Genomic DNA, 27,848 nt, shown 5'->3' with positions numbered 1-27,848 from the left:
CGGTAGAGGGTTCCTCCCCTCCAATCCCCGCCAAAATACTGTCAGCAAGACACACTTGCTGTATGACGGGTGAGCCTAGTGTAGCAAGCTTGCATTTTATACAGCTCAGATGTAAGTAACTGTGATCTGAAATTTAACTTTCACAAAATTATTAGAACTTGGAGTAAATAAAAAAATGACCTAATTAGGTGGCTTAAAATACTAACAGAAACGGCACTCCTGTGAGTGTACATTTTGCCTGTCTTTTTTTTTTTTCCTATAGTAAAGCCATCAATAAGGCCTATGAGGAGTATGTTTTATCTGTTGGGAATTTAGATGAAAGGATATTTCTTGGAGAGGATGCTGAAGAGGAAATTGGGACTCTGTCACGGTGTCTGAACACTGGTTCGGGAGCAGAGGCTGCTGACCGGGTGCAGATGAAAGCCATCCTCCAGCAGCATTTCGACAAGGTGAGCTGGCCAGTGCCAGGAAAGCAGACATACCGGAGTCTCTGTGTTATTGTGGTAATTGTGTGTGTTTGTGTGTGTGTGTGTGTGTGTGTGTGTGTGTGTGTGTGTGTGTGTTGTACTTCTTCCAGTATGAAAAGGGAAATTCTTGTCCTACTTAATTGAAAAAATGGTCTCTGTCTTTACTGACTTAATTTTTGTTAACATCAACTTTCCGAGTTTTTGGTTGGATGTGAGAGGAAGAGCCTTTGATATAAATTTAAATGAATGTATCATGCTGATATAACTGTCGGTTTTTTAAAAAAAAATGGGCCAGTAATATACAGTCTTTACATATTGAACGTAGTAAGCATTTTAGAAAATGTCAGTTGACCTGAATGGTACCTTCATCTAGACACTAGAGAAACTGATCATCTGTAGTCTTTAGGAAAATTCCGTTAAATTGACATTCAGGATCATTGAATTTCAGGTGTTATTTCATGCATACAGTTAGGATGATGGAGACTAAGAGTTTCTCTTCTATTGTGTGATGTTCACAGAAAATACACAGCTTCTGACAAGTGCTTCCAAAAGCAGTGTGTATATTTCCAAGGGGTAACTCACCTGTAAGACCAGACTTAAGCCTGGTTTGCTTATTCATTCAGTAAATATTCTAAAGGTATTTCACACGCCAGATTGTGTCCTGCATACTGGTGATACAGCAGTGAACACAATAGCCATGAATACCTTGTTTTATATTTCAGTGTGGGGAGATGGACAATAGATAACCAAACAAGTGAATATATTGGACGTCGGATGATAGTGTATAAAGAGAAGTCAAATAAGGTAGTAGTTCAGAGCGTGGGGGAGAAGGGAGAACGGTGGGCCTTGGGCTGCTATAGATAGGGCGGTGAGGAAAGACATCTCCGAGGGGGTAACATCAACAGAGACGTGAAGTGAGGAAGCAAATCATGTGACTAGCCGAGGAATGTGTTTGAAGCCCAGAGAATAGCATGTGCCAAGGCTTGTGGTAGGAGCTCGACTGGCTTTTTGGAGGAATGATGAGAGAGCACTGTGGTAGGAAGTGAGTGAGAGAGTGGTTGAAAAGTGAGGTGGGGGTGAGGGCAGGGCAGACCTTGTAAGGCTTTGGAAGCTCTGGTAAGAATGTTTGCTTTTGCTCTGATAGGAAAGCCATTAGGAAGGTGTTATGGAAAACAGTGACTGAATTAGTTTGATCTGCATTTTTCAAGGTCTTGTAGGGGGTGTTTGGCAGGGGCCAGGGTAGAAGTAGGGAATTAAGAGGCTGTAGCACTGGTTCTGGTGATAGCTCATGGTGGTTTGGATCAGAGCAATGGTGGTATTGGGGCAGTGTTTTGGAGACAGGACCCACAGGATTTCCTGCTGGCTTGGATCCAGGGTGTGAGAGAAAGATAATGGCGATGACTGCAGTTGCATAAATGGTATAAAAGCTGAAGTTCTTCCAAAGGCCTCTGAGGTCTTTAGTGATGTAGCCCGCTGCCTCTCTGAATTCATCTCCTACCACTCTCCTCCTCACCCATTGTGCTCGTCACATTAACCTGTGTTCTCCTTCTTCAGATATGCCGAGCATACCCCAACTCAAAGCCTTTGCTCTTGCTGTTTTCTCTGCCTAGAACATGTTTCTTCAGGATATTCATGTGGTTTATTTCCTCACTACATTCAGGTCTCTGATAGACTGACCACTGCATAGAATGATAACCACTGACATCCTCCCCAACCTTCAGCACTTCCTTCCCCTTTTACTCTGTGATTAGTGTTCCTCTTAGTATTTGTCACTGTCTTAAGGTAAGTGGGTGGGTAGAAAGAATTGTTTGTCTGACAGTAAGTAGATAGATAAATACAAAGATGGGAAAAAAGAATTGTTTGTTATGGGTCTCCTGCATTAAAACATAAACTTCATGAGGGCTGTGACCAGTGCTGTGTTCAGTGCCTGGCACATAGTAGGCATTCCATGAACATTTATTATTGACATTTATTCAGGGAAAAAACTCAGAGATGGGGTTATGATGGTATGTTATTTGAGATACCTTTTTAGGCATCCTCGTAGACAAGTGGAGTCGGCAGTTTGGATGTACAAGATTGGTGTTCATAGCAGAAGTTAGGGCTGTGTGTGTCTACTCTGGAGACATCAGGATATAGATGGCTTTTAAAGCCATGAAGAGTGACTGTGTGAGTTGATAGAGAATGGGAGAGGTCTAAGGACAGAGCTCTGGGGCACTCCAAAGTTTAGAAGTGTTTACTTGGAGAAGGAAAGTTCTCAAGTTTCAAAAATAGCAATATTTATACCTGAGTCAGAGAAAGACTCCTCTTGATCAGAATGCCCGGGAAGCTTTAAGCCAAGAGCTAAACAGTGCTGCCGAGAAGCTGTATGCTGACCTTGAGAACTGTGGGCAGAAAGCTGTTTGTGGCAGTCATACCGCGTTCCCTGTGTGGAAGCATTGATGTCTGTGGGCAGTGGGAGATGCTGCTGTTGCTTTTGCTGTGCACGTGCAAGGTGTTTTTCCCTCCCAGCAAAGCACTGGTTTATATACAGGGAAGAAGCTGGCTGTAGGAGAAGCCGTGTAGAGCAGGGAATAGTCTTCTGAATGAAGTTAATCCACCCAGATTGTCTCATTGACCTAAAAAAATTGTAGAATTAATTTCTTTGAAACCAAGTGGAAGTCTTGGCTCTCTCCTGTTTAAGTCACAGAAAACATATAGATTTATATCTGTATGTGTAGAGTTGTATCTGTCTGGCAAATTCCTCTGCATATCTGTATCTCCTTAAACTTGAGTAGTCTGTTTTGCCAGGTAAAAATTTTGCTAGGTGTTTTTATAGCTATCTCTAGAATTAATATACTTAGCTATGTGGGGAAACACAGTTTATCTTGAATATTAAAAAACACCCCTGGGGCACCTGGATGGCTTAGTTGGTTAAAGTGTCTGGCTCTTGGTTTCAGCTCTGGTCATGATCTCATGGTTCCTGAGTTTGAGCCCTGCATTGGGCTCTGTGCTGACGGTGCAGAGCTTGCTTGAGATTCTCTGTCTCCCTCTCTCTCTGCCCCTCCCCTGCTTGCGCTCTCTCTCTCTCTCTCTCTCTCTCTCTCTCTCTGTCTGTCTGTCTCTCTCTCAAAATAAATAAATAAACATTAAAAAAATAATAAAATAAAAGACACTCTTAAGCTCTCTTAACCTTTCAGAGTTTATTAGAAGAAATAGAAAAGATGTTTTATTAGCATATGTAGTCATGCTTAAATTCTCAGATATTAAGTCCTATCTTTTTCATATTTATATTCAGGAATGTTGACTTAAATTTATTTCCCTGAAGATCTGTAGACTTGAGTGGGGGGGGAACTGATAGATTCTAGTAACTATAGGTAAAGGAGGGGCAAGAAGACTGAAGGCTATTCTGTGTCAGGCTGTTTTCGCATCTAGGAATGTTTGTTTTGTTCCATGTCTCTGAAGCAGATCTGATGATTTAGATGGACTTTCGTTAAATCATGGAATTCATTTGGGCCAGGGTTAGTTCACAGCTTTCCTTTGTCAATCTTTGAGTAGTTACAAAAAAGTGGTGGGTGGCAGCTGTGAAATTCTGTTTCTCAGCGATGCTCTTTACTGTATATTCCTTGTTTGTGCCTTCAGGTTTAGGCCTAAAGTAGGGATGACAGGGAAGTACGGGAAGTATGCCTTGTCTTAGGGTTTAATTTTTAAGAGACAGACTTTCTAGTTGGCTAAAATACAAATTGTCCTTTCACACGTCTTCACATGGAGGGTGGTGGCTCCTAGTGGTGTTATGTTCAGATTCCAAGAATGGAGATATTTGAATCATTAAAATTTATTGATGAAGTCTGATTGGTTTGAATTCTCATTTGTGAAGTAACTGAAAGTCATTCTAATCTAAAATAGTCTTCTTCCCCCCCCCCCCCCCCCGCCCCCATTTAGTCTAAAGCACTTAGGATCTCCACACCACTGACTGGTGTGAGGTACGTTAAGGATAACAGCCCTTGTGTGACCCCAGTTTCTACAGCAACACACAGCTTGAGTCGTCTTCACACCATGCTCACAGGCCTCAAGAATGCTCCAAGTGAGAAATTGGAACAGATTCTAAGGTGGGTTTGAGCCTTTCTTGCCTTCTAAGATTTGATTGTTGACCATTTTCTATTTAAAATTTTTTTTTTTTTTACTTTTTAGTGGCTTAATTCACCCATTATTAATTTTATACCAGTTGCATGCTCAGACGTGTTATTAGTCTGTAGAGGACATAGGTCACCGTCTATGTTGGTGATCATTTTTCCTCAGTGTGTTCCTCAGTATCTCAGTGTGTTCCAGCTGTTATCACAGAATACCATAGACTGGTGGCTTATAAACAACAGTAATTAATTTCTTACAGTTCTAGAGGCTGGAAGTCCAAGATCAAGGTTCCGAGATTCAGTGTCTGGTGAGAACTGCTTCCTGGTTCATAGACAGCTGTCTTTTTGCTGTCCTCACAATGAGCGAGGAGGCAAGGAAGCTCTCTAGGGCCTCTTTTATAAGGGCACTAATCCCATTCATGAGGGCTCCACTTTCATGACCTGATCAGCTCCCACATGCCCCACAGGCAAACACCATCACATTGGGCATTAGGTTTCAACATAGGAATTTGGAGGCGGAGCACAAATATTCAGTCCGTAGCACTCAGATTTCTTCTGTGTAGTAGAGGAGACAGTAATTAACAACACTAGACACTGTAGAATAAGGCACCAAACTGTTACCTAATGTTCTATCTTAAGATTTCAGGAAGCAGGGTGGGGGGGCGGGGGGCGGGGATCAATAAAAATAGCAGTTGTCAAAGGACTTCATGAAGAAGATTGGACCTGAGCAAATTTCTGAGGGGTAGGTCAGATTTTAAAAGATAAAACAGTTACATTCATAATCAGTGTCAGACCACCATAACTTTTGTAAGTTGTGTAAAATACCCTTAGTGTGAAAAGGAAGTTAACTGCTTTTAGTCCTTTGATCTGCCAGAGACTGGTAGAAATATCAGTGAGCCCTAGTGAAAAGCCTGATAGACTGGAATTTATTACCTGTGCACATTTTTTTGCAAGTTTATTTGAAAATACTACCTCCAAGGCCCCTGTGTCCTAAAAAGTATCAGATTTGATGACATAGATCCTATAGGAGCCTATTTTATTTCTGGTGGTATAGTATAAGGAGGCCCAGTATACACTAGTAATTTCCTACTCACAGCTAGACTTATTAAATACCAAGGTTGACTAATTTCCCTTCACATTTTCATGAAGTCTGCTTTATTCATAACTTGACTGTGATTAATACCCAACAGGCTGAGTCTATATGGCCTCTTCCACAGATGGACCTTGTTGGCCTAGAATACAGAAGCATTTTATAAATACATTTTAGAAGGCTGACTTTATAGCGTCTTTCCAGGTGTAGGAGCTTCTTTAATCTTAGACACCATTAGTGGGGTTGAATATTTCCAGTAAACGCTAAGTAAAACCAAAGACTCCTATTTTCTGTAAAAAGGTACCTGTGAGTGTGTTCATAAATAAAATTCTGTTTGTGTATGATAGTCAGTAGCTACCTCTAGCAGGATTATAACTGATTTTTATTTTCTTTAGAATTTTCTAAACTTGCTACAATTTTACAATGAATATTTATATTTGTGATCAAAATAAAAGCATAGTTGCTTCTACATAGCACCCACACCTGGAATTGGACCGGGCCACAGCCTCTGGCCTATGGACCCCCCGCAAAGTGAACGAACTTCAGGCCTTCATGAAAATGTGTAAGCAGGACCTGAGTGTTCTGCACACCAAGGAAATGCACTTCCTGAGAATGGGTGGTGAGCGTGGCGGCTTAAATACCACCTGCTACAGTGAAGAAAAAACAGCTAGTAAGAAGGTGGAGGAAAACATAAGACAGATGAACCATCAAGCAAGGAAAGTGGTCTAGAAATTGACAGTGAAGGTGTGATTCAACCAGATAACAATGCCCCTCAAGAAATGGGAGATGAAAATATAGAGATGAGTGGGGAAATGATGGATCCAGCAAATGATGAAATAGTGGCTGTCATTGGATGCCCTAAATGATGATGAGTTGCAAAAGGCCATTGATTTGTACCCAGATGCCATCAAGCTGAATCCTCGCTTGGCCATTCTGTGTGCCAGGAAAGCCAGTGTCTTCATTAAATTACAGATGCCAAACACTGCCATCCAAGACTGTGACAGAGCTATGGAAATAAATCCTGACTCAGCTCAGCATTACAAGTGGCATGGGAAAGCCCAGACTTCTGGGCCATTGAGAAGAAGCAGCACGTGACCTTGCCCTTGCTAGTAAACTGGACTATGATGAAGATGTTAGTGCGATGCTGAGAGAAGATCAGTGAGGGCCCAGAAAATTGCCAAACATCAGAGAAGGTATGAGTGAAAAAGTGGAGAGTGAAAACACGAAGAGCGAGAGATCAAAGAAAGAATAGAAAGTAGGGTTGAGAAGGCTTGGGAAGAACACGAGAGAACCTGGAGAGAGGAAGAAGCTAGATGACAGAAGCTCAAACTGGCTCTTTTCTAGGTGCTTTCCTGGGGGCAAGCCTGGAATGGCAGGAATGCCTGGGCTCAGTGAAGTTCATAGTGATCCAAAGGTTCTTACAGCCGTGCAGGATCCAGAAGCTCCGGTGGCCTTCCAGGATATGGCCCAGAATCCAGCAAATGTGTCAGATATCAGAGCAACCCAAAGGTTATGAATCTCCTCGGTAAATTGTCAAATTTGGAGGTCAAGCATAATGCCTTTCTGACAAGTAAAACCCTTGCTGAAGGAAATGCAACTTAGATCACCTCATGGGCGTCACAGTAGTACAGACCTGTGTACTGACCTCGTGGAGCTGGGGTGCTATGAAGATGGTCTCTACCCCTCTGCCCCACATGCAACCAAAACATTTTATAGTGGTTTGCCACTGGGTATTTATTCAGGTGGGGTTTTCCTAGTAGCAATTACTAGGAATCCCTACTAGGAATTTTACGCCTTAAACATATTTAAAAACAAGTTTTAAAAGGATATGTTAATTCCTAACAACAACAACAAAAAGAAACATAGTTGTTAACAACTGCTGATAATTTGTTTACTGCTTCTGCATTGAATATGTATTGCCTTTCAAGTTAAAAAAAAAAAAATCAATGAAATACACCTAGCTTTGGAGGAAAAAATGAAAAGTGCCAGTAATGGTTTCTATGAGTCTGTAGTATAGTTTATACACCCCTTCATTCTGTTTTCTTCCAGGAGTTCCTAATGGGACTTGTATTGCCCTCTGAGGAAACAACTGAAGGCAGTTTTGTTTGTTACCAGTGATTTCAGATGTGTAGGGTAGATGGGGGCCAGTCAAGAATGCTAAATTTAACTGCATGCAGCTCCACACAAGATACATTTTTTTCATGCAAAACAGTAGGACCAGCACCTGCGATAAGGAAGTATGGCATCTCCTAGAATACTTTGGGAGGTGTAGTTTCTGTTCAAAGTATTTTATATTTATAGGTTAGTAAAACTACAGAATTACACACAGTTTATTTGTGACTCAGCAAGACCTTTAAGTTGGATACTTTTTTTTTTTTTAATTAAAAAAATTTTTTTTTAAATTTTAGGACATGTTCCAGGGATCCAACACAGGCTATTGCCAACAGATTGAAAGAAATGTATGAAATATATTCTCAGCATTCCCAGCCAGATGAGGATTTCAGTAATTCAACTAAAGGTACAGCTTAATATTGTCTGTATTGTTCATTTTTGAAGTTTAACTACAGCGTCCTTTCTTGGTAACTAAATCAGAAAGATGAAGAAAAGATTTATGACTTTAGATTGAGGTTTGAGATATGGATATCCAATTTTTTTTTGTCAACCAAGTAGTTTCTGGGCCTTTCTCCATAAGAGAAATTTTAGACTGGTTGGACTTCTGGTACTTTGTTTGCAAAATCTTTAGTTTCACTTGTAGACTAGATACTATTAAATATAGAAGTATAGTGATTCTTTAAAATACTAAGAATAAGTTCAGAAGATATAACTGTTTCATGCTCAGACCTGTTCTAGAAGTTGTTTGATGTTATGAATTAGAACCAAGTATGAGTAGAATAGCAAACCAATTGTATACCTCCTAGCATACAGCTGTTCAATTCAAACTTACAAAAAAAAAATATGACTCTTAATGGAATGCTATTACAGTTTTCTCAGTGCAAATTTCATTTCATAATTTTAGAAAATTTTGAGCGTTAGTATGGTTACCATGAAGAAAATTAAGAAATCTTAGGAATGATGGGAACAGCAGGTGTAAGAAGTGCATGTATATGAAGTAATTGGTTGGTTTTTATATTTTATTTCGTGGGCAGGGGATGGGATAAACTCTCACTTTCTACAATAATTTCTTAGCATGTGACTGTTTCTTTTATTATTTATGCAGAAATTGCCAGCAAACATTTTCGTTTTGCAGAAATGCTCTACTATAAAGTATTAGAATCAGTTATTGAGCAGGAACAGAAAAGACTGGGAGACATGGATTTATCTGTGAGTAAATGACCAGTGTATTGATCAGCACAATAAAATTTAATTCCCTTTTGGCCCTACCCATACAGAACCCAAACTAAACAAAACAAAGACAAAACCATGGCTCTGAGGGAGTGATTGGCACCTAAGGAAACTTGTGTTCTGAGTCTCCTTACCCCACTTAGTGTTTCTCAGTGCAGCAGGCCATGTGCTATAACTCATGGTTTCTATGGGCCGTAAGACTCTGTAGTCAAGGATTAAAACATTCAGGAGCTTCTGGGTGGCTCAGTCAGTTAAGCGTCCCGACTATTGATTTTGGCTCAGCTCATGATTTCACAGTTCGTGGGTTTGAACGCTGTGTTAACCTCTGGGCTGACAGTGGGGAGCCTGCTTGGGATTCTCTCTCTCTCTCTCTCTCTCTCTCTCTCTCTCTCTCTCTCTGCCCCTATTCCCCAGTAAATAAATAAACATTTTTAAAAAAGGATCGAAACATTCAGACTTAACCTGAATTGAGTTTTTAGAATACATGCCTTGTGTAGCAAGAATAAGTTGAGTGTTGACTCGATAGGACTTTAGCATCAACATTCAACCAGTGCTCTTTGATGAAGGTGATTACTTTTTGTAGATTTTACTAGCCAAATATAAATTGATTTTGAAATAAGTGGTATTTATTTAAATGACATCAATAAAAATTTTTAAAAACTTTTTTTTTTTCCATAAAGTATTTATTTATTTTGAGGGAGAGAGAGCAGAAGGGGCAGAGAGAGAGGAAGAGAGAGAATCCCAGGCAGGCTCTGCATTATCAGTGCAGAGCCTGAGGCAGGGCTCCATCTCACAAACCTTGAGATCATGACCTGAACCAACATCAAGAGTTGGACACTCAACTGACTGAGCCACCCAGGCGCCCTAAAAACTATTTTTTAAAGTAACATTTTAGGAAAATTTTAAAATTGATAATTGTTCTGATTTCTTGTAACTATTTACATTTCTTTTTTATATGTAAAATTATGACTGTTGGAATTTAAAAGTTGTTAATGACAGAGTTTTAAACTTTGAAATATACAGAAGGGTGTATAAAACATAGCTGCAGTTTAGGGGGTGATAATAATTATTGGATACATGTATACTCACTTAAGAAACTTATTTTTTTTTTTTTTTTAATTTTTTTTTTTCAACGTTTATTTATTTTTGGGACAGAGAGAGACAGAGCATGAACGGGGGAGGGTTAGAGAGAGAGGGAGACAGAAAATCGGAAACAGGCTCCAGGCTCTGAGCCATCAGCCCCAGAGCCCGACGCGGGGCTCGAACTCACGGACCGCGAGATCGTGACCTGGCTGAAGTCGGACGCTTAACCAACTGCGCCACCCAGGCGCCCCTTAAGAAACTTATTAAAACAACTTTTTTATTGTAAAATATACATAACATTTAACATTTTAAGCATTTTTAAATGTATAATTCAACAGCATTAAGTACATTCATGGTGTTATGCAACCCTTACCACTAGCCATCTTTAAAACTTTTTCATTATTCCAAACTGGAAGTCTGTACCCATTAAACAGTGACTCCCCATTCACTTCTCTCTCCAGCTCCTGGTAATCTCTACTTTGTCTCCACGAATTTACCTATTCTAGGTATAATCATACAATATTTATTCTTTTGTGTCTCATTTATTTTACTTGGCATCATGTTTTCAAGGTTCATCCATGTTTTAATATGTGTCAGAACTTTATTCCTTTTTAAGACTAAATAATATTTAGAATATTATCCATAATATTCAGTAGTATTGTCTGCCTTTTGTCAAGTTGTAGGAGTTCTTTATATAGTCTGGATATTAATCCCTTATCAGATACACGATTTGCAAATATTTTCTCCCGTTCTGTGGGTTGTGTTTTTACTTCATTGATGGTGTCCTTTGATACAAAAAAGGTTTTAATATTTTTAAAAATGTTTATTTTTGAGAGAGCGAGTGAGTGTGCACAAGCAGGGGAGTGGTAGAGAGGGAGAGGGAGACACAGAATCTGAAGCAGGTTCCAGGCTCCATGCTGTTAGCACAGAGCCCAACGTGGGGCTCCAACTCATGAACCATGAGATCATGATCTGAGCTGAGGTTGGATGCTCAACCAATTGAACCACACAGTCACCCCCAAAAGATTTTAATTTTGATGAAGGCCAGTTTATCTGTTTTTTTCTCCTGTTACTTATGTTTTTGGTGTCTAAATAACTTTTTAATTCAAAAATAGTAAATGTTTATGTATAGGGTTGGAAAATTAATAAGCAAAAACAAAAAGGAAAATGTGATTATGTGTCCTGAGATAAACGTGTTGACTTTTGGTCCATGACGATCTAGCCAGTCACCTCCCTTCCTTCTAGCTGTCCTTTTATGAGAGTGGCCTCTAACTATAAATACTGTTTTGTAACATCTTTCCATATTATTATTCCTCTAAGCAGCAGGGTGTATGTATATTTTTATTAGGGATGTAATTTTTTATTACCTATATTTTACAATATGTAAGATTTTTAAAAGTTCATATACATTCTTTTAATACTTGTTTTTGCTAAAACATGGTCTTATTTATAAAGTTAAGAAACGTTTTATAAGGAAGTTAAGCACATACTTCTCACTAACTCAAAAAATGACATGCTTTGGTATTTTTATTTAACTTGACTGGGGAAGAAATGTCTTGTTAGAGTAGGCTTATGTTTCTAAATGTTAATAACTTTGTTTTGTAGGGCATTCTGGAACAAGATGCATTCCATAGATCACTTTTGGCCTGCTGCCTTGAGGTCGTCACTTTTTCTTATAAGCCTCCTGGGAATTTTCCATTTATTACTGAAATATTTGATGTGCCACTTTATCATTTTTATAAGGTATTTAAAAAAATCTGACACTTATGAAGAAATTATAGATGAGATGAACTTCCTGTTGTTCAGCAGCTAATTCATTTTGCTACCTACGTACATTTCTTCTCTTTTCTTTTTTTTTTTTTTTCAATTTTTTGAGAGGGAGTTTAAGCAGGGGAGAGCGGTAGAGGGAGAGAGAGGGACAGACAGAGAGAGAGAGGGAGAATCTTAAGTAGGTTCCATGCTCAGCATGGAGCCTGACCCAGGGCTCAATCCCACAATCCTGGGACCATGACCTGAGCTAAAGTCAAGAGTGCAGCACTCAACTGACTGAGCCATCCAGGCACTCCTTTCTCTTCTCTTTTTAATTACATATTTAGTAAGTTCTGCTCTATTTGGAGAGAAGAAATAGAACAGTCTTAAGAGCTATTTAAATTCTTTTAAGATGGTATGAAGACTTGTTTTTGGGCAAAACCTTCATTTGATTCTTCCTTTTATCTGATAAAAGCTTTTAGAACGCTTTCATTTTATTAGCTAAGTAGCCTTCAAAAAAAGTGGCAAACATATCAGTAGCTAATCTTATATAGCAACCTTTTTTATTTTATGGAAATAACAATGAAAGTGTCCTTCAGAAGAAAATAAAAATTATCATTCACATGTTATATAGAGGTGCAGAGTGATAGCATTGATTTGGTACTTGTTTCTGTCTTAATACTGATTCAGTATATGAATTTATCTTAATTCTTTCTAATGTAGTAGTCAAAATCAGCTTTTATAATGGTGTGGATTGAATGTTTAGAGTTTTTATTTGGTTATTTTTTTAAGTAATCTCTACCACTCAACGTGGGGCTCGAACTCATAACCCTGAGATCAAGAGTCAGATGGTCTACGACTGAGCCAGCCAGCCAGCCCTAGAGTTTTTAAACATGAAGTTTTGAGAGTAGTATTTTTCAACTTCAATAAATAGGCATCTTTTTTCTTAGAAAATTGTTTAAAATATACTGTTATACCAAAGATTTTATATAATTCCCGCATGCATTTTATATAATAATTATTTATAAAGACAGTGAAAGGAAGACCAGCTATTTCAAAATAGTACTATTCTTTAGGCTTCGAATTTTGATGAATTAATGTATCTATAAACATGTATAAAGCAGCATCTGAATAAATATATCCATTTTACTTCACACTTAAGTTTGTGGTGAAAAAAATTATTAAACCAGAACATTTTTTGTTATTTCAGGTGATAGAAGTATTCATTAGAGCTGAAGATGGTCTTTGTAGAGAGGTGGTAAAACACCTTAATCAGATTGAAGAACAGATCTTGGATCATTTGGCATGGAAACCAGAGTCTCCACTCTGGGACAGAATTCGAGACAATGAAAACAGGGTTCCGACTTGCGAAGAGGTTTGTGAAAATACCTTCGCATCTTTCTAGAAGAAAAGGATATCAGTATCTAGTCTATTTATATTCCTGTTTCACCTAGAGCAATTAAACTTAATGTCTTTCTTATTTATGGGAAGTGGGAGGGTGGCATTTAGGTTTGATATGGTATAGTCACCCCTGTATCTAAGAAGAAACCTCTAAAGCTCTATGACTCAGAAATAATTTGTGATTGTGCCAAGGTTTCAGTGACAGAGTAAGAATGCAGTATTCTCTCTTAATTTTCTGTACATTAGAGTGATTGATATTCTAATTCTCTAAATTGGTAATGAAGATGGATTCGTATTTAGTATTGTTATTAGTTTTGAATTTTTTAAGCCTGCCAGAATTTTTGTCCACTTCAGTATGAAAATGAAAAAGACAACTGATTTTATTTAGGTTGAATAACTGATGAGCCAAGTTTTCTTTTGCCTCAGATTGTTACTGTATTCTTATTAAAATGCTTTTTTGAATAATGATATTCTGTGCATATAATTCTTTATAGGTTATGCCACCTCAGAACCTGGAAAGAGCAGATGATATTTGTATCACTGGCTCTCCTTTGACTCCCAGAAGGGTGAGTGAAGTTCGTGCTGATACTGGAGGACTTGGAAGAAGTAAGTTTAAAATACTAGGGGAGAGGGGTGCCTGGGTGGCTCAGTTGGTCGGTTCAGGTTATGATCTCACAGCTCTGTGAGTTCGAGCCCCACATCGGACTCTGTGCTGACGACTTGGAGCCTGGAGCCTGCTTCGGATTCTGTGTCTCCCTTTCTCTCTGCCCCTAACCCACTTGCATTCTGTCTCTGTCTCTCAAAAATAAATGCTAAAAAAAAATTTAAAAATAAAAATAAAATAAAATACTAGGGGGGAGTGTTTGGGAGCCTCATATCTGGGAATTGAAATTCTGTAAAACTACAAGTGAAGTTAATAGGGTTTATATAGAAGATAATATTCTGTGCATTATAGTACCACATGGATCACTTAAAAGTTAATGCTCTTGAAGAATATTTAGGAACACAGTAAGATGCATGAAATAACGAATGGCTTTACAAAGAGAATACAGTATATTAATGTGATTACTGTATTTTAAGTGTGTGTTTATATATAAGCATACAAAAGGGCTGAAACGGAAAAACCAAACTATTAAGAATGATTATTATTGGATGATAGAATTCCAGATGCTTTCTGTAAATTTTTTAAGATGAATATGTATTACTTTCAAAATCAGAAGAAACAGCAAAGCTTCTTAAAGATAGAGCTGTATGGTGCAATTAGGTGTAGGCAAGCCAGTGAGTTAAAAGTACTGAATGGCCCGAGTGTGTTCAGCTTTGACTCTTGTCAGTTGAGCTGTGCTACACTGGTTAATACGACAGCAGTGCTGGCCCAGGAAGTACAGAAAAGAGAAGTTTTGCTATTCATAAGGTTGTATTTAGGCAGCTTTTTTGGTTTTTAAGTAACTTCTTCGCCCATTGTGAGGCTTGAACTCACAACCCCAAGATCAAGATTGCATGCTCTACTAACCAAGCCACTCACCCACCAGGAAGTCCTTTGTAACATCTTCCAGGTGCAAGCTTTAAACTTATGTTCAGAGAGTTCTAAATCCTTGGATGCCATTAGAAGGATATTATTGTTTCTAGGTCAACCTTTTAATATAATTGATAAGAAGAAAGATCAGTTTTAAAATTAGACATCATTGGGTGCCTGGGTGGCTCAGTCGGTTAAGCATCTGACTTTAGCTCAGGTCATGATCTCATGGTTCATGAGTTCAGGCCCCATTAGAGCTCTGCACTGACAGGAGCCTGCTTGGGATTCTCTCTCTCCCTCTCTCTCTGCCCCTCCCCCATTTGCTCACATTCTCTCTCTCTCTCTCTCTCTCTCTCTCTTTCTCTCTCTCTCTCTCAAGATAAATAAGCTTTAACAGAAAAATAATAAAGAATAAAATCAGGAATCACTTTATATCAGTGCATACTCAATAAATAAGGATGATCTCTATGGAAGTTTCCTTGTTTTTTGGAAGAGGAATCATAATGGCTTAACTGTTTTTCTGCTTCCCTGATCTATGGGTTAGGACTTGCCTTTAAACTTCATTTTCTTTATACTTACCACTTCTCCATTTTCATGACGTTTCTTAATACTTTACAAGATAATGATCATAATGCATTCCTTCCAACTGCACTTTGTTCCAAATACAAATCTGGTAAGTTTGTTCGCTTCTGTGCCATTAGAAATTGAAATGTTAAGCTATGGTCTGTCAGGACTGCTCCTGTCACTCCCCTTATGGCACTCCCTACAATATATTTTTAAATTTAAAAACCCACTGATGTGCAGATTTTATAGCCATACATGGAAGAGGGTGGGATTGCTGCATAAACATTAAGCCACTAGTGTGAATATTTAACAACAGACTGAGCCATAATAGTTCAAGTTTGTTTCTATTTGGGATGATGAAGCTTCAGAAAGAGACAGTGGTGATGGTTGCACAACATTGTGAATGTAATTAATGCCACTGAATTGTATACTTAAAATGGTTAAAATGGCAAATTATACATTATATATATTTCTGTTAGAAATGAATTAACATAATATACCAAAAACCATTGAATTGTACAGTTTAAGTGATTAAAATGTATGTAAATTACATCTCATTCAAGTTTTAAAAATAAACTAAGCTTGAATCCAACTCACATATATCTGTTCTTGCTGAAGAACATTATTGAGTCCTAGTAATTTTCTATATGTGGAAAAACACAAAGATGAAAATTTATAAAACTGGGGGAAATGCTCCCAGATGATACCACAGTAATATCAAGTCCATCATGTCCCCTTATCGAGTAGTGGCTTCACAGTGAAATCACAGTGCACTTGAGTGGCAGGTAAACATTGAATATAGTCAAAAGTATCCTAGGAAAATAGAGTAATTCTTTAAACTGCCCCTAAATCATCAAGGCCCTCTAGCAGTGGAGGGCAAAGTTTGGTTCGATGCAGCAGAAGGTGGAATGTAGGAGGGAGCACTGTGGAACAAATAGAGAAGAATTCCTGTGTTTAAATTTTGTTCTTAATAGTGTTCGGTTGAACTTTCCTTAGTTGAACAGAGCTATGATATGACCCCTGTGATGTTTGTTTATGAAGTATTTCAAACACTGATTAGTTTTGAACATAACAGGTTGGATGTATGTCAGATCTCAGTTTCCTTGAGTTAAACTGTTTGATTTTTTTTTTTTTTGACTCTAGGCATGACATCTCCAGCCACATTATATGACAGATATAGCTCCCCGACAGCCAGCTCCACCAGAAGGCGGTTATTTGTCGAGAATGATAGCCCCTCTGATGGAGGGACACCTGGGCGCATTCCCCCACAGCCCCTAGTCAATGCTGTCCCTGTGCAGAATGTATCAGGGGAGGCTGTTTCTGTCACTCCAGTTCCTGGGCAGACTTTGGTCACCATGGCAACAGCCACTGTCACAGCCAACAATGGACAAACAGTGACCATTCCTGTACAAGGTGAGGAAGGCAGAGTTGGATGTTGAGTTCTTTGTCGGTGGCCTTTATTGGAAAGTTACCTGAGACTTGGCTGGAATGACCATATGAGATAAGAGTGGAGAGGGGAAGGAGGTTGGGAGGGGAGAAATTGGAAACCCGTGCTTGGAGAACCTTTCATCATCATCATTTTCTTCCTAACAAATTATAGGTATTGCGAATGAAAATGGAGGGATAACATTCTTCCCAGTCCAGGTCAATGTTGGAGGGCAGGCCCAAGCTGTGACTGGCTCCATCCAGCCCCTTAGTGCTCAGGCCCTGACTGGAAGTTTGAGCTCTCCACAGGTGACAGGAACAACTTTGCAAGTCCCTGGTCAGGTGGCCATTCAGCAGATCTCCCCAGGTGGACACCAGCAGAAACAAGGCCCACCTTTAACTGGCAACAGTATTAGGCCCAGGAAGACCAGCTCTTTATCGCTTTTCTTTAGAAAGGTAATTTTTCATGTACCCTTCCCAGGGCAGAGCTTGGTAAATAGAAGTGTTAGGTAAACAAAGTTTGAAATGTTTTTGTTTATCTACCAGGTGTACCACTTGGCAGGTGTCCGCCTTCGGGATCTTTGTGCTAAACTGGATATTTCAGATGAACTGAGGAAAAAAATCTGGACCTGTTTTGAGTTCTCCATAATTCAGTGTCCTGAGCTTATGATGGACAGACATCTGGACCAGTTGTTAATGTGTGCTATTTATGTGATGGCAAAGGTGAGTACCATTTGGAGTATAAGAGGGAAAAGTAAAGAAGCTACTTCCTTACTCTCAGAACACTTTTAACAGTTTTATTGGGATAGAATTCACCTACCATATATTCGCTCATTTAAAATGTACAGCTCAGTGGTTTTTAGTATATTTACAGAAATGCGCAACCATCCCTACAAAATATTCTATTGTATGAATATATGATATTTTGTTTATCCATCAATGGCCACCTGGGTGTTTGCACTTTTTGGCTATTTGAATAATGCTGCTGTGAACATTTGTGTACAAGTTTTTGCATGGACACGTTTTTCATTTCTCTTTGGTATATACCTAAGAGTGGATTGCTGGGTACGTACTGTGTTTAACCATTTGAGGAACTGCCAGACTGTTTTTCCAGAGTCACTGCACCATTTTATGTTTCCACCTGCAGTATGAGAACATCCTGATTTCTCTACATTTTTGTCAACACTTTTTGTTATCAGACTTTGTTTTTCAAAATAACTTATTGAGGTGAAATTCACATAATGTAAATTAGCCATTTTTAAATGAACAGTTCAGTAGCATTTAGTACTTTCCCAGTATTGTACACTCAATCTTTATCTTGTTCCAAAACATTTCTATCCCTGCAGAATAAACTGCTTTTTTTATTAAGTAGGTTCTCTCTATTCCCCATCCCCCTAGCTCCTGGCACCCACCATTCTACTTTCTGTCTGTGACTATTGTACAATATTTGTCTTTTTGTGACTTCATCTGTGTCATCGCATGAGTTGTAACTTCCTTCCTTTTTAAGGCTGCACAATATCCCATCATATGGACATACCACATTTTGTATATCCACTCATCCATTGATGGCCCCTTGGGTAGCTTCCACTTTTTAGCTGTCACTCCCGTGGACATGAGGGTACGAATATCTCTTCGAGTTTTTGGTTTCATTCTTTTGTGTATATGCCCAAGAGGGGAATTGCTGGGTCATATGGTAATTTTGTGTTTAATTTTTTGAGAAACTTGCCATATTTTACACAAGAGCTGTATAATTTTACATTCCCACCAGCAGTGCAGGAGAATTCTAGTTTCTCTACATCCTTACCAACTTATTTTCTATTTTTTATTATAGTCATCCCAGTGAGTATTGATTGATATATTATAGTGGTTTTGATATGCATTTCCCTAATGACTGATGATGTTGAGTGCCTTTTATTGTGCTTTATTGATCGTTATTTGAGTTTTTAATTCTGGCCATCCCAGTCAGTCATTCGCTTACTGGTCATTTGTGTATCTTCTTTGGTGAAATACCAGTTTAAATCCTTTGCCTATCTTTGAATTGGGTTGTTTGCTTTTTGTTTGTGGTTGAGCTGTAGGAGTTCTTTATATATTCTGGATGCAAATGTCTTGTCAGATATTTGCAAATATTTTCACTCATCTGTGTGTTTTTTTTTCACTTACTTGATAGTGTTATTTAAAGCATAATTTTAATTTTTAAAAAAAAATTTTTTTTTTTTAAAGTTTATTTTTTTTGAGGCAGGGAGAGACAGAGCATGAACGGGGGAGGGTCAGAGAGAGAGGGAGACACAGAATCTGAAACAGGCTCCAGGCTCCGAGCTGTCAGCACAGAGCCCGACGCGGGGCTCGAACTCACAGAGTGCGAGATCGTGACCTGAGCCGAAGTCGGCCGCTTAACCGACTGAGCCACCCAGGCGCCCCATCATAATTTTAATTTTGATGAAGTCAGTTTATCTATTTTTTCTTTGTTGCTTATACTTTTGGTGTCCTACGAATACATTGCCAAATCCAAAGTCATGAATATTTATCTCTGTTTTCTTCTAAGAGTTTTATAGTTTTATCTCTTACATTTAAGTCTTTGATCCATTTCTAGTAATTTTTATATGTGGTATGAGGTAGGAGTCCAACTTTATTCTTTTGCATGGGGCTATCCAGTTGTTGTCCCAGTACTACTGTTGAAGAGAACATTCTTTCTCAGCACCCTTGTCAAAAAAAAGTCAGATGACTATAGACACATGGGCTTATTTCTGGGCTCTTAATTCTATCCTTGATTACTATCTACTGTAGATCTCTCCCCCCGCCCCTCCCCCCTCGATTACTATTACTGTTAATTTGACCTAAGTTTTAAAATCAGGAAATGAGAGTCCTTCCTCCTATTTCTTCTTTTTCAGGTTTAGTTTGGCTAGTCTAAATCCCTTGACATTCTTTATGAATTTTAGAATCAGCTTGTCAATTCTGACTTCTTGTCTCAAAGAAGTCAGCTAGCATTCTGATAGGATTGTGTTGAATCTGTAAATCAATTTGGGGAGTATTGCCATCTTAACAAATTTTCACCGTCCATCTGTGAATATAGGTTATTATGGCCTTTATTTAGATCATCTTTAATTTCTTTCAACAGTGTTTTACAGTTTTCATAGTATAACTTTTACACTTTTTTTGTTGACTTTATTCCTGTATGTTCTTTTTGATGCTATTACAAATGCAGATGTTTAAATTTGATGTGCTCATTGCAAGTATAGAGAAATACAGTTGATTTTTGTGTCCTGCAACCTTGCTGAACTCATTTATGAGTTCTAATTGGTAGATTCCTTAGGATTTTCTATGTATAAGGTCATGTAATCTGCTTATAGAAAGAATTTTACTTGTCATTCATACTGCATGCCTTTTCTTTTTCTTTCCTAATTGTTCTGGCTAGAACCTCCAGTATAATGTTGAATCGAAGTGTTGAGAGCAGAAATTCTTTTGTTTCTCATCTTAGGAGGAAAGCATCTAGATTACACCATTAAATATGATAGTAGCTGTGATTTTGTTCATGACTGAAAAAACTTTATCAGGTTGAGGAAGTTCTGATATTTTTTTGTGTTTTTATTGTGAAGTGTGTTGGAAATTGTCAGATACTTTTTCTGAATCTATTGAGAAGATTGTGTTTTTTTATTCTACTGGTATTTAGATATCAATATTAGATATAAATATTATAGATATAATTTGGGTATATTAAATATTTACTAATACTTAAATATGTATTATATTTATTTTCGTACATTACCAACCTTGCATTTCAGAGGTAAATACCACTTAGTCATGGTGTATAATTCTTTTTTTATGTTACTAGGTTCACTTTGCTGGTATTTTTGTTTAGGAGTTCTGTCCTATTTATTTAACAAAATATTTAACATTTTTGAGAGACAGAGCGTATGTGGGGGAAGGGCAGAGAGCCAGAGAGAGGAAGGCAAGAATCTGAAGCAGGCTCCAGGGTCCATGCTATCAGCACAGAGCCTGACGCAGGGCTCAAACTCACGAACTGTGAGGTCATGACTTGAGCTGAAGTTGAACACTTAACCAACTGAGCCACCAGGAGCCCCAACATTTTTTTTTTTTAAGTTTGTTTTGAGAGAGACAGAAACAGCAGGAGTGGGAAAGGGACAGAGAGAGAGGGAGACAGAGAACCTCAAGCAGGCTCTGCACTGTTAGCACGGAGCCCAATGCAGGGCTCAAACTCATGAAATCGTGAGATCATGACCTGAGCTGAAACCAAGAGTCGGACAGGAAACTTAACTGACTGAGCCACCCAAGTGCCCCTGTCCTATTCATGAGAGATACAATGTTTTTTTGTCATGGTTTTGTTATCAGGGAAATACTAGAGTCATATAATGCATAGGGAAGTTTTCCTTTTCTGTTTTTTTGGAAGAGTCTGTGAAGAATTGATACTAATTCTTCTTGAAATGTTGTATAGACTTCAGCAGTGAAGCCATGGGAGTGGGCCCATATTTTGCTCTGTGGGTGGTTTATTGATGAATAATTCTTGTTATAACTCTATTCAGATCATCTATTTCTTCTAGAATCAGTCTTTGCAGTATGTGTCTTAGGAATCTACCTATTTCATTCATGCTGTGTAATTTGTTGGCACACAGTTCATAATATTCCCTTATAGTCCTTTTTATTCTTTGTCACTAGTAACTTGAATCTTCTGTTTATCTTGGTTTGTCTAGCTAAAAGTTTGTCAATTTTGTTGACTGTGTCAAAGAACCAGCTTTTGGTCTCATTTATTGATATATATTCAGATCTTTATTTCCTCCTTTCTGTTTGCTTTAGGCTTAGTTTTTATCTTTTTTCAGCGTCTTAAGATGGTTAGGTTATTGATTTAGTATCTTTATTAATGTAAGCATTAATTAAGCTGTAAGTTTCCCACTAAGCCTCCCTTTAGCTGCATCTCATTAGTTTTGGTATGTTATATCTTCATTTCACTCAGTGTTTTCTAATTTCTCTTTTGGCTTAAGACATTGGTTATCTAGGTGTGTTAATTTATTTCAATCCTTTAAAATTTATCAAGGTTTGAGTTTTTTGTTTGTTTTTTGAGAGCATGAGCAGGGAGGGGCAGAGGGAGAGGGTGAAAGAGAAATGTCAAGCAGGCTTCAAGGAGCCTCATTTGGGGCTCGATCTCACAACTGTGAGATCATGACCTGAGCCAAAATCAAGACTTGGAAGCTTAACTGACTGAGCCACCTAGGTGCCCCTACCAAGGTTTGTTTCCTAGCCTAGGATATGATCTGTCCTGATGAATAGTCAGTGTGCCCTTGAGAATGTATATTGTTTGTCCTTGGGTAGAGTGTTCTGTAGATGTCTGTTAGATCTAGTTGTTATATAGTGTTGTTAAAGTCACATCTGTGTTGATCTTCTATGAGTTGTTCTGTCCACTGTTGTGAGTGGGGTATTGAACTCTCCAAATATTATTGAATTATCTGTTTCTCCCTTTATTTCTGTTTTTATTTCATATATTTTGATGCTGTCATTAGGTGCATTAATGTTTACAATTGTTATAGCTTCCTGATGGATTGACCCTTTTATCATTTATGAAATGTTGCTCTATATCTCTAGGAACTTTTACTTTTTGTTCTAAAGTCTGTAGTGTAATATTTGCATAGCCACCCAGCTTTTTGGAAGTTGCTGTTTATATATAATATAGCTCTTCCCATCCTTCTTTCAAATGTATTTGTATTTTTTTAAGTTCATTTATTTTTGAGAGAGAGCAGGGGAGGGGCAGAGAGTGAGGGAGAGAGAGAATCCCAAACAGGCTCTGTGCTATCAGCACAGATCCCAATGCAGGGCTTGATCCCACAAACCATGAGATTATGACTGAGCTGAAATCAAGTCAGATGCTTAACCGACTGAGCCAGCCGGGCGCCTCAGGTATATTTGTACAAGGTATATTTCTTGTACAGAGTATAGTTGGATCTCTTTATTTTATTTATTTATTTATTTATTTTTATTATTATTAAAAAAAATTTTTTTTTCAACGTTTTTTATTTATTTTTGGGACAGAGAGAGACAGAGCATGAATGGGGGAGGGCAGAGAGAGAGAGGGAGACACAGAATCGGAAACAGGCTCCAGGCTCCGAGCCATCCGCCCAGAGCCCGACGTGGGGCTCGAACTCACGGACCGCGAGACCGTGACCTGGCTGAAGTTGGACACTTAACCGACTGTGCCACCCAGGCGCCCCTATTTTATTTATTTTTTAAGTTTATGTATTTATTTTGAGAGAGAGAGAGAGAATCCCAAGCATATGGAGCTCAAGTTCACAAACCATGAGATGATGACGTAAGCCGAAGTTGGACACTTAACAGACTGAGCCACCCAAGCGCCCCTAGATAGCTTTTTTAATCCAGTCTGACAGTGTCTGCTTTTTGATTGTGTTGTTTAATCCAGTCACACTTAGTGTTATTGTTATAACTGTCATTTTACTTTTTATATGTGTCTTTTTGGTCCTCTGTTCCTCCTTTACTACTTTCATTGCATTAGATGAATATTTTGTGATACAGCATTTTTTTCAGTAGTGACTTTTTCCATTTTTAAAAATTATTTTCTTAGTGGTTACTTTCTTTAAATTTTTTTTAATGTTTATTTATTTTTGAGAGACAGTGTGAGTGGGGAAGGAGCAGAGAGAGGGAGACACAGAATCTGAAGCAGGGCTTGAACTCACGAACCGTGAGATCATGACCTTAGCTGAAGTCAGACGCTTACCGACTGAGCCACCCAGGAGCCCCTCTTAGTGGTTACTTTAGAGCTTACCATATACATCTCTTTTCTCTCTCTCCCTCCCTCCTTCTCCCCCTAGTTTTATTGAGATAAGTGTTGTACACCATAGAGTGTACAATGTAATGATTTGATACATGTATATGTAATTGCATTTCAGTTACCATAAAGTTAACATCCATCACCTCACATTTAAGATCAACTGTTACCCATTTTCAAGTATATAAATACAGTATTGTTAACTATAGTCACCATGCTTCATTTTAGATCCCCAGAACTTACTCATCTTATAACTGGAAGCTTGTACTCTTTGACCAGCATCTCCCCAATTTCCCCACTCCTACATATGCATCTTAACTATATCAAAATCAGCTTTAGATTTATACTAACTTAACTCTGGTGAGATACAGAGGTGTTATTTTTGTTTTTTAATTTTTTTTGAATGTTTATTTTTGAGAGAGAGAGAGACAGAGACAGAGCATGAGCAGGGAAGGGGCAGAGAGAGAGGGAGACACAGAATCCAAAGCAGACTCCAGGCTCCGAGCTGTCAGTACAAAGCCCGACACGGGGCTCGAACCCACAAACTGTGAGATCATGACCCGAGCTGAAGTCGGACGCCCAACGGACTGAGCTACCCAGGCGCCCCACAGAGGTGTTATTTGTATATAGCTGTTTCCTTTTAATCTTTTGTGATAAACTGTGATACATATTACATCCATAAATGTTACAAATCCAACAATTACATTGTCATTTTAGAATTCTATGACTTTTAAGGAACTGAGAGAAGAAAGGATATACTTAATTTATAGGTTTTGTTATATTCATCTTATTTCTGATTCTGTTTATTCGTTCCTGTGGTTTCAAGTTGTCATCTGGAGTCATTTCCTTAGCCCAGTACAGCTTTCCTCCTCCTCTTGTGCTGGTTTTGGCAGATGTATCACATCTTGGTATGCTTTAGGTCCAATAATACATTAATTATGTATTGCTTTATACAGTGGCTTTTTAAATTAGTGGAGAAATATATATGGATTTTATCCTGTCTTTACAGTCACATAATTATCTTTACCTGTGATTTTTTTTTAAATGTGTGTTTGAGTTACTGAAGTCACTTTTTATTTTTGTTTTTCGAGATTTTATTTTTGTATCTTCACCCAATGTGGAACTCAAACTCACAACCTTGAGATCAAGAGCTGTGTGCTGTACCAACGAGCCACTAGGCTTCGCCTGGGGTCACTTGCTTTTAGTTTAAAGAACTGTTAGTATTTCATGTAAGATAAGTCTGTTAGCAGACCTAACACTGTTGTTGTTTGATCTGAGATTATTTTTCATACATTTTTGAAAGATAACTTTGCTGGACACTGAATTCTTAGTTTTTTACTTTAAGCACATTCCACTGTCTCTCAGCTTCCATAGTTTCTGATGAGAAGTTGCCTGTTATTTTATTGGGGCTTCCCAGTAAGCAAGAAGTTGTTTTTTGTCTTGATGCCTTCGAGATTTTCTCCCTTTGGCTTTCAGCATTTTCACCATATGTCTGGGTATGGATCTCTTTGCATTTATCCTACACTTGGAATTCTTAGAACTTGTTGGATATATAGGTTACTATTTTTTAAATAAATTAGGGAAGGATTGAGCCTTTCTTTCTTTTAACCTTTTTTCTGCTTCTCTCCTGTGTATGTTTGCTGAATGTAACAGCTCCCTGAAGCTCTGTTCATTTTTCCTCCTTCCTTTTTCTCTGTTCTTCAGATAGCACAGCCTATCTCAAGTTTGCTAATTCTTTTTTCTTTGCCAGTTTAAATCTGTTTTGTCCCTGTGGTTAATTCTTCATTTGTTAACTGTACTTTTTTAGTACAGGTCTTTGTTCAGATACCACTTACTCCCTGTCTTGGTATTGAATTTTAATAGGTTTTCTTGAATAGTAGTTCTTCATTTTTTATATGCCCTTAGGACCATTTCCAGAGACTTGAAATGGCTGTTTGTTTATATGACTGTCACCACTTTCACTGGGGAGCAGATTCACAGAGCTCTTCAAAATATTTTGCTTGAAGTCAATTTCTCTCTCAGGATACTCTCATTATTTGCCAGGTCACAAAAGAAGACAAGTCCTTCCAGAACATTATGCGTTGTTATAGGACTCAGCCACAAGCCCGGAGCCAGGTAACTATATTTTCTCTCAGGGCTGAAAATAAAGCTTAAAGTGTTTGATAAGTATAAAAAATTAACCACAGTTGATTCTAAGGCCTTTTTTTCCAGAATAAAAACTAAGATTCTACTTTAAGAAAGTCTTTTCTTTAATCTTCTTTAATTATGGACAGACAACTTCCCATCTTGATTAGTTTACGCCCTCTTTTCTCCAAACGATGAAGTGAAATATTTGATTTCTTCTTAGTTTGGATAATCACAGGATAGATGTCAGTTGAGGAAGTTGTTTAGCTTCTGTGTCACCTTGGAGGCTGGTTTAGCTCCACTAAAGGTAAAGCTCACTTTACCTTTAATGCTGCTCGTTTATTTCAAAGGATAGGTATGTAGGATCTTTGTATTTGACTTAGAATAACTTGATTTCATGGTTGGGTGCTAGCACTGCTCTTTATATTATCCTTTTATAGGCCTGTATTTGGAATTTGAGGCCAAACAGGCCCTAATGTAAGTCCTGGACCTGTTATTTAATAGATCTTTGATCTTAGCTGCATTTATTAACCTCCCTGAAGAGGACAACTATACCAAATGGAGTTGTTGTGAGATTTAAAGAACAGGTCAAGGTCATATCATCTAGGATATGCTCAATGAATCTGTCTCCTTCTTGTGGTCTCTCTAAAGGTGTATAGAAGTGTTTTGATAAAAGGGAAAAGGAAAAGAAGAAATTCTGGCAGCAGTGACAGCAGAAGCCATCAGAATTCTCCAACAGAACTAAACAAAGACAGAAGTAAGTGTTTAAGATCTTTATGAACACTTACAAAGACAAAATTAGGAGCTTCTCACTTTTTAGGCCTAGAGACTGAGGCTTACTAAATGGAATTATGACTAGAGAAACTGAAAATATTGGAAAAAAACTTAACAATAACAGAGTTCTGAATTTAGTGGCAAAGTTGTTTGTCCTTCATCCCATAGCCTGGAGGCACATTGTGTGTAACATTTTTCTCCAGGGAAATTAGACAAGGTTTCCGGCAGGAATTTGTTGGCCTGAGTTCCAGAAACATCTGGCATGCTAACTGAAACCATGCTATGGAAATACCACCCTTAATTGTTGATTTGTATCACTGAATGAAAGGCACAGGTCCTAGAAAATTTGGTGTAACTTATTAACGAAAACTACCCCGGAAGCCTTTACTACATTCATGGCAGGGGGTCAAGTTACTACTTAATATTCTGTGCTTTCTCCCTGGGATGAAGAAGAGAGTGCCCATTGGCTGCCATTAAACAAGTACAGAGGGTAGCTGTTCGCCTTTATCTTCCTGAATTTTCTTTTTAAAAACAAGCTGCATGAGCAGTGTCTGTTTATCATCCTGTGTTCTACCCGCTGCAGCCAGCAGAGACTCCAGTCCCGTCATGCGGTCCAGCAGCACCTTGCCCGTTCCACAGCCCAGCAGCGCTCCTCCTACACCTACTCGCCTCACAGGCGCCAACAGTGACATGGAAGAGGAGGAGAGGGGAGACCTCATTCAGTTCTACAACAATATCTACATAAAGCAAATTAAAACATTTGCCATGAAGTACTCACAAGCAAACGTAGTAAGTGTGACGGATTATCTCATACTTTCTTCACCTGTGAGGGAGGAGGAATCACATAGGTTGAGCTGCTCTGTATGTAAACTGGTCTTACAAATCATTCGTTTGTTAAATAAAACTGAGGAAATATCTAACAGAAATCATATGCCTAACCAACAGAATTTCTTTTATTGTGAAGCATTAAACAAGAATTAGATGGTATTTGGATTCCCTACAAAGTACTGTAATACAAGAGAGAAACTGCATGCATTCGTATTGTCCAAAACCGATCAGCTCTGGTGCCCTTCCAAGTTACTTAGCTTTCTTGTTTTAAAAAAAATGTTTGATGTTTATTTTTGAGAGACAGAGGCAGAGTGCAAGAGGGGGAAGAGCAGAGAGAAAGGGAGACACAGAATCCAAAGCAGGCTCCAGGCTCTGAGCTGTCAGCACAGAGCCCGATGTGGGGCTTGAACTCAGGGACCAAGAGAACATGACCTGAGCTGAAGTCCCATGCTCAACTGACAGAGCCACCCAGGCGCCCAACCTACTTAGCTTTCTCTCTGCCTTTTGTTTCCTCATATATAAAATGGCAATAGGAGTAATCCCTAGTTTATAGGGTTGCTCTGGGGATTAAATGCTATAATGTATTCAAAAATGC

At 38.4% G+C, this 27,848-nt stretch overlaps 1 protein-coding gene and 1 pseudogene across 8 annotated transcripts in view; both read left to right on the top strand.

Annotated features, from left to right (window-relative positions):
- Positions 1 to 27,848, top strand: part of RBL2 (RB transcriptional corepressor like 2) — a 70,345-nt gene that overhangs the window by 17,712 nt on the left and 24,785 nt on the right. For all 8 annotated transcript variants that reach the window (XR_007147277.1, XR_007147278.1, XM_047834885.1 and 5 more), the window contains 13 exons: positions 263 to 449; positions 4,386 to 4,552; positions 8,072 to 8,181; positions 8,881 to 8,984; positions 11,694 to 11,831; positions 13,048 to 13,212; positions 13,733 to 13,844; positions 16,459 to 16,728; positions 16,916 to 17,196; positions 17,287 to 17,463; positions 25,571 to 25,642; positions 26,303 to 26,408; positions 27,009 to 27,214. Coding sequence is in view for 6 of the 8 variants with exons in the window: in XM_047834885.1 (XP_047690841.1) it covers positions 263 to 449; positions 4,386 to 4,552; positions 8,072 to 8,181; positions 8,881 to 8,984; positions 11,694 to 11,831; positions 13,048 to 13,212; positions 13,733 to 13,844; positions 16,459 to 16,728; positions 16,916 to 17,196; positions 17,287 to 17,463; positions 25,571 to 25,642; positions 26,303 to 26,408; positions 27,009 to 27,214 (2,095 nt within the window). In the remaining 2 variants the exon portion in view is untranslated. The remainder of the gene's footprint in view (positions 1 to 262; positions 450 to 4,385; positions 4,553 to 8,071; positions 8,182 to 8,880; positions 8,985 to 11,693; positions 11,832 to 13,047; positions 13,213 to 13,732; positions 13,845 to 16,458; positions 16,729 to 16,915; positions 17,197 to 17,286; positions 17,464 to 25,570; positions 25,643 to 26,302; positions 26,409 to 27,008; positions 27,215 to 27,848) is intronic.
- On the top strand, positions 4,933 to 7,219 carry LOC125153141 (hsc70-interacting protein-like; annotated as a pseudogene).

This window comes from Prionailurus viverrinus, chromosome E2, assembly GCF_022837055.1.
Source record: "Prionailurus viverrinus isolate Anna chromosome E2, UM_Priviv_1.0, whole genome shotgun sequence".
Lineage (NCBI taxonomy): Eukaryota > Metazoa > Chordata > Mammalia > Carnivora > Felidae > Prionailurus > Prionailurus viverrinus.
Note: the sequence above shows the minus strand (reverse complement) of the source record. Positions and strands in the feature narration are given on the sequence as shown.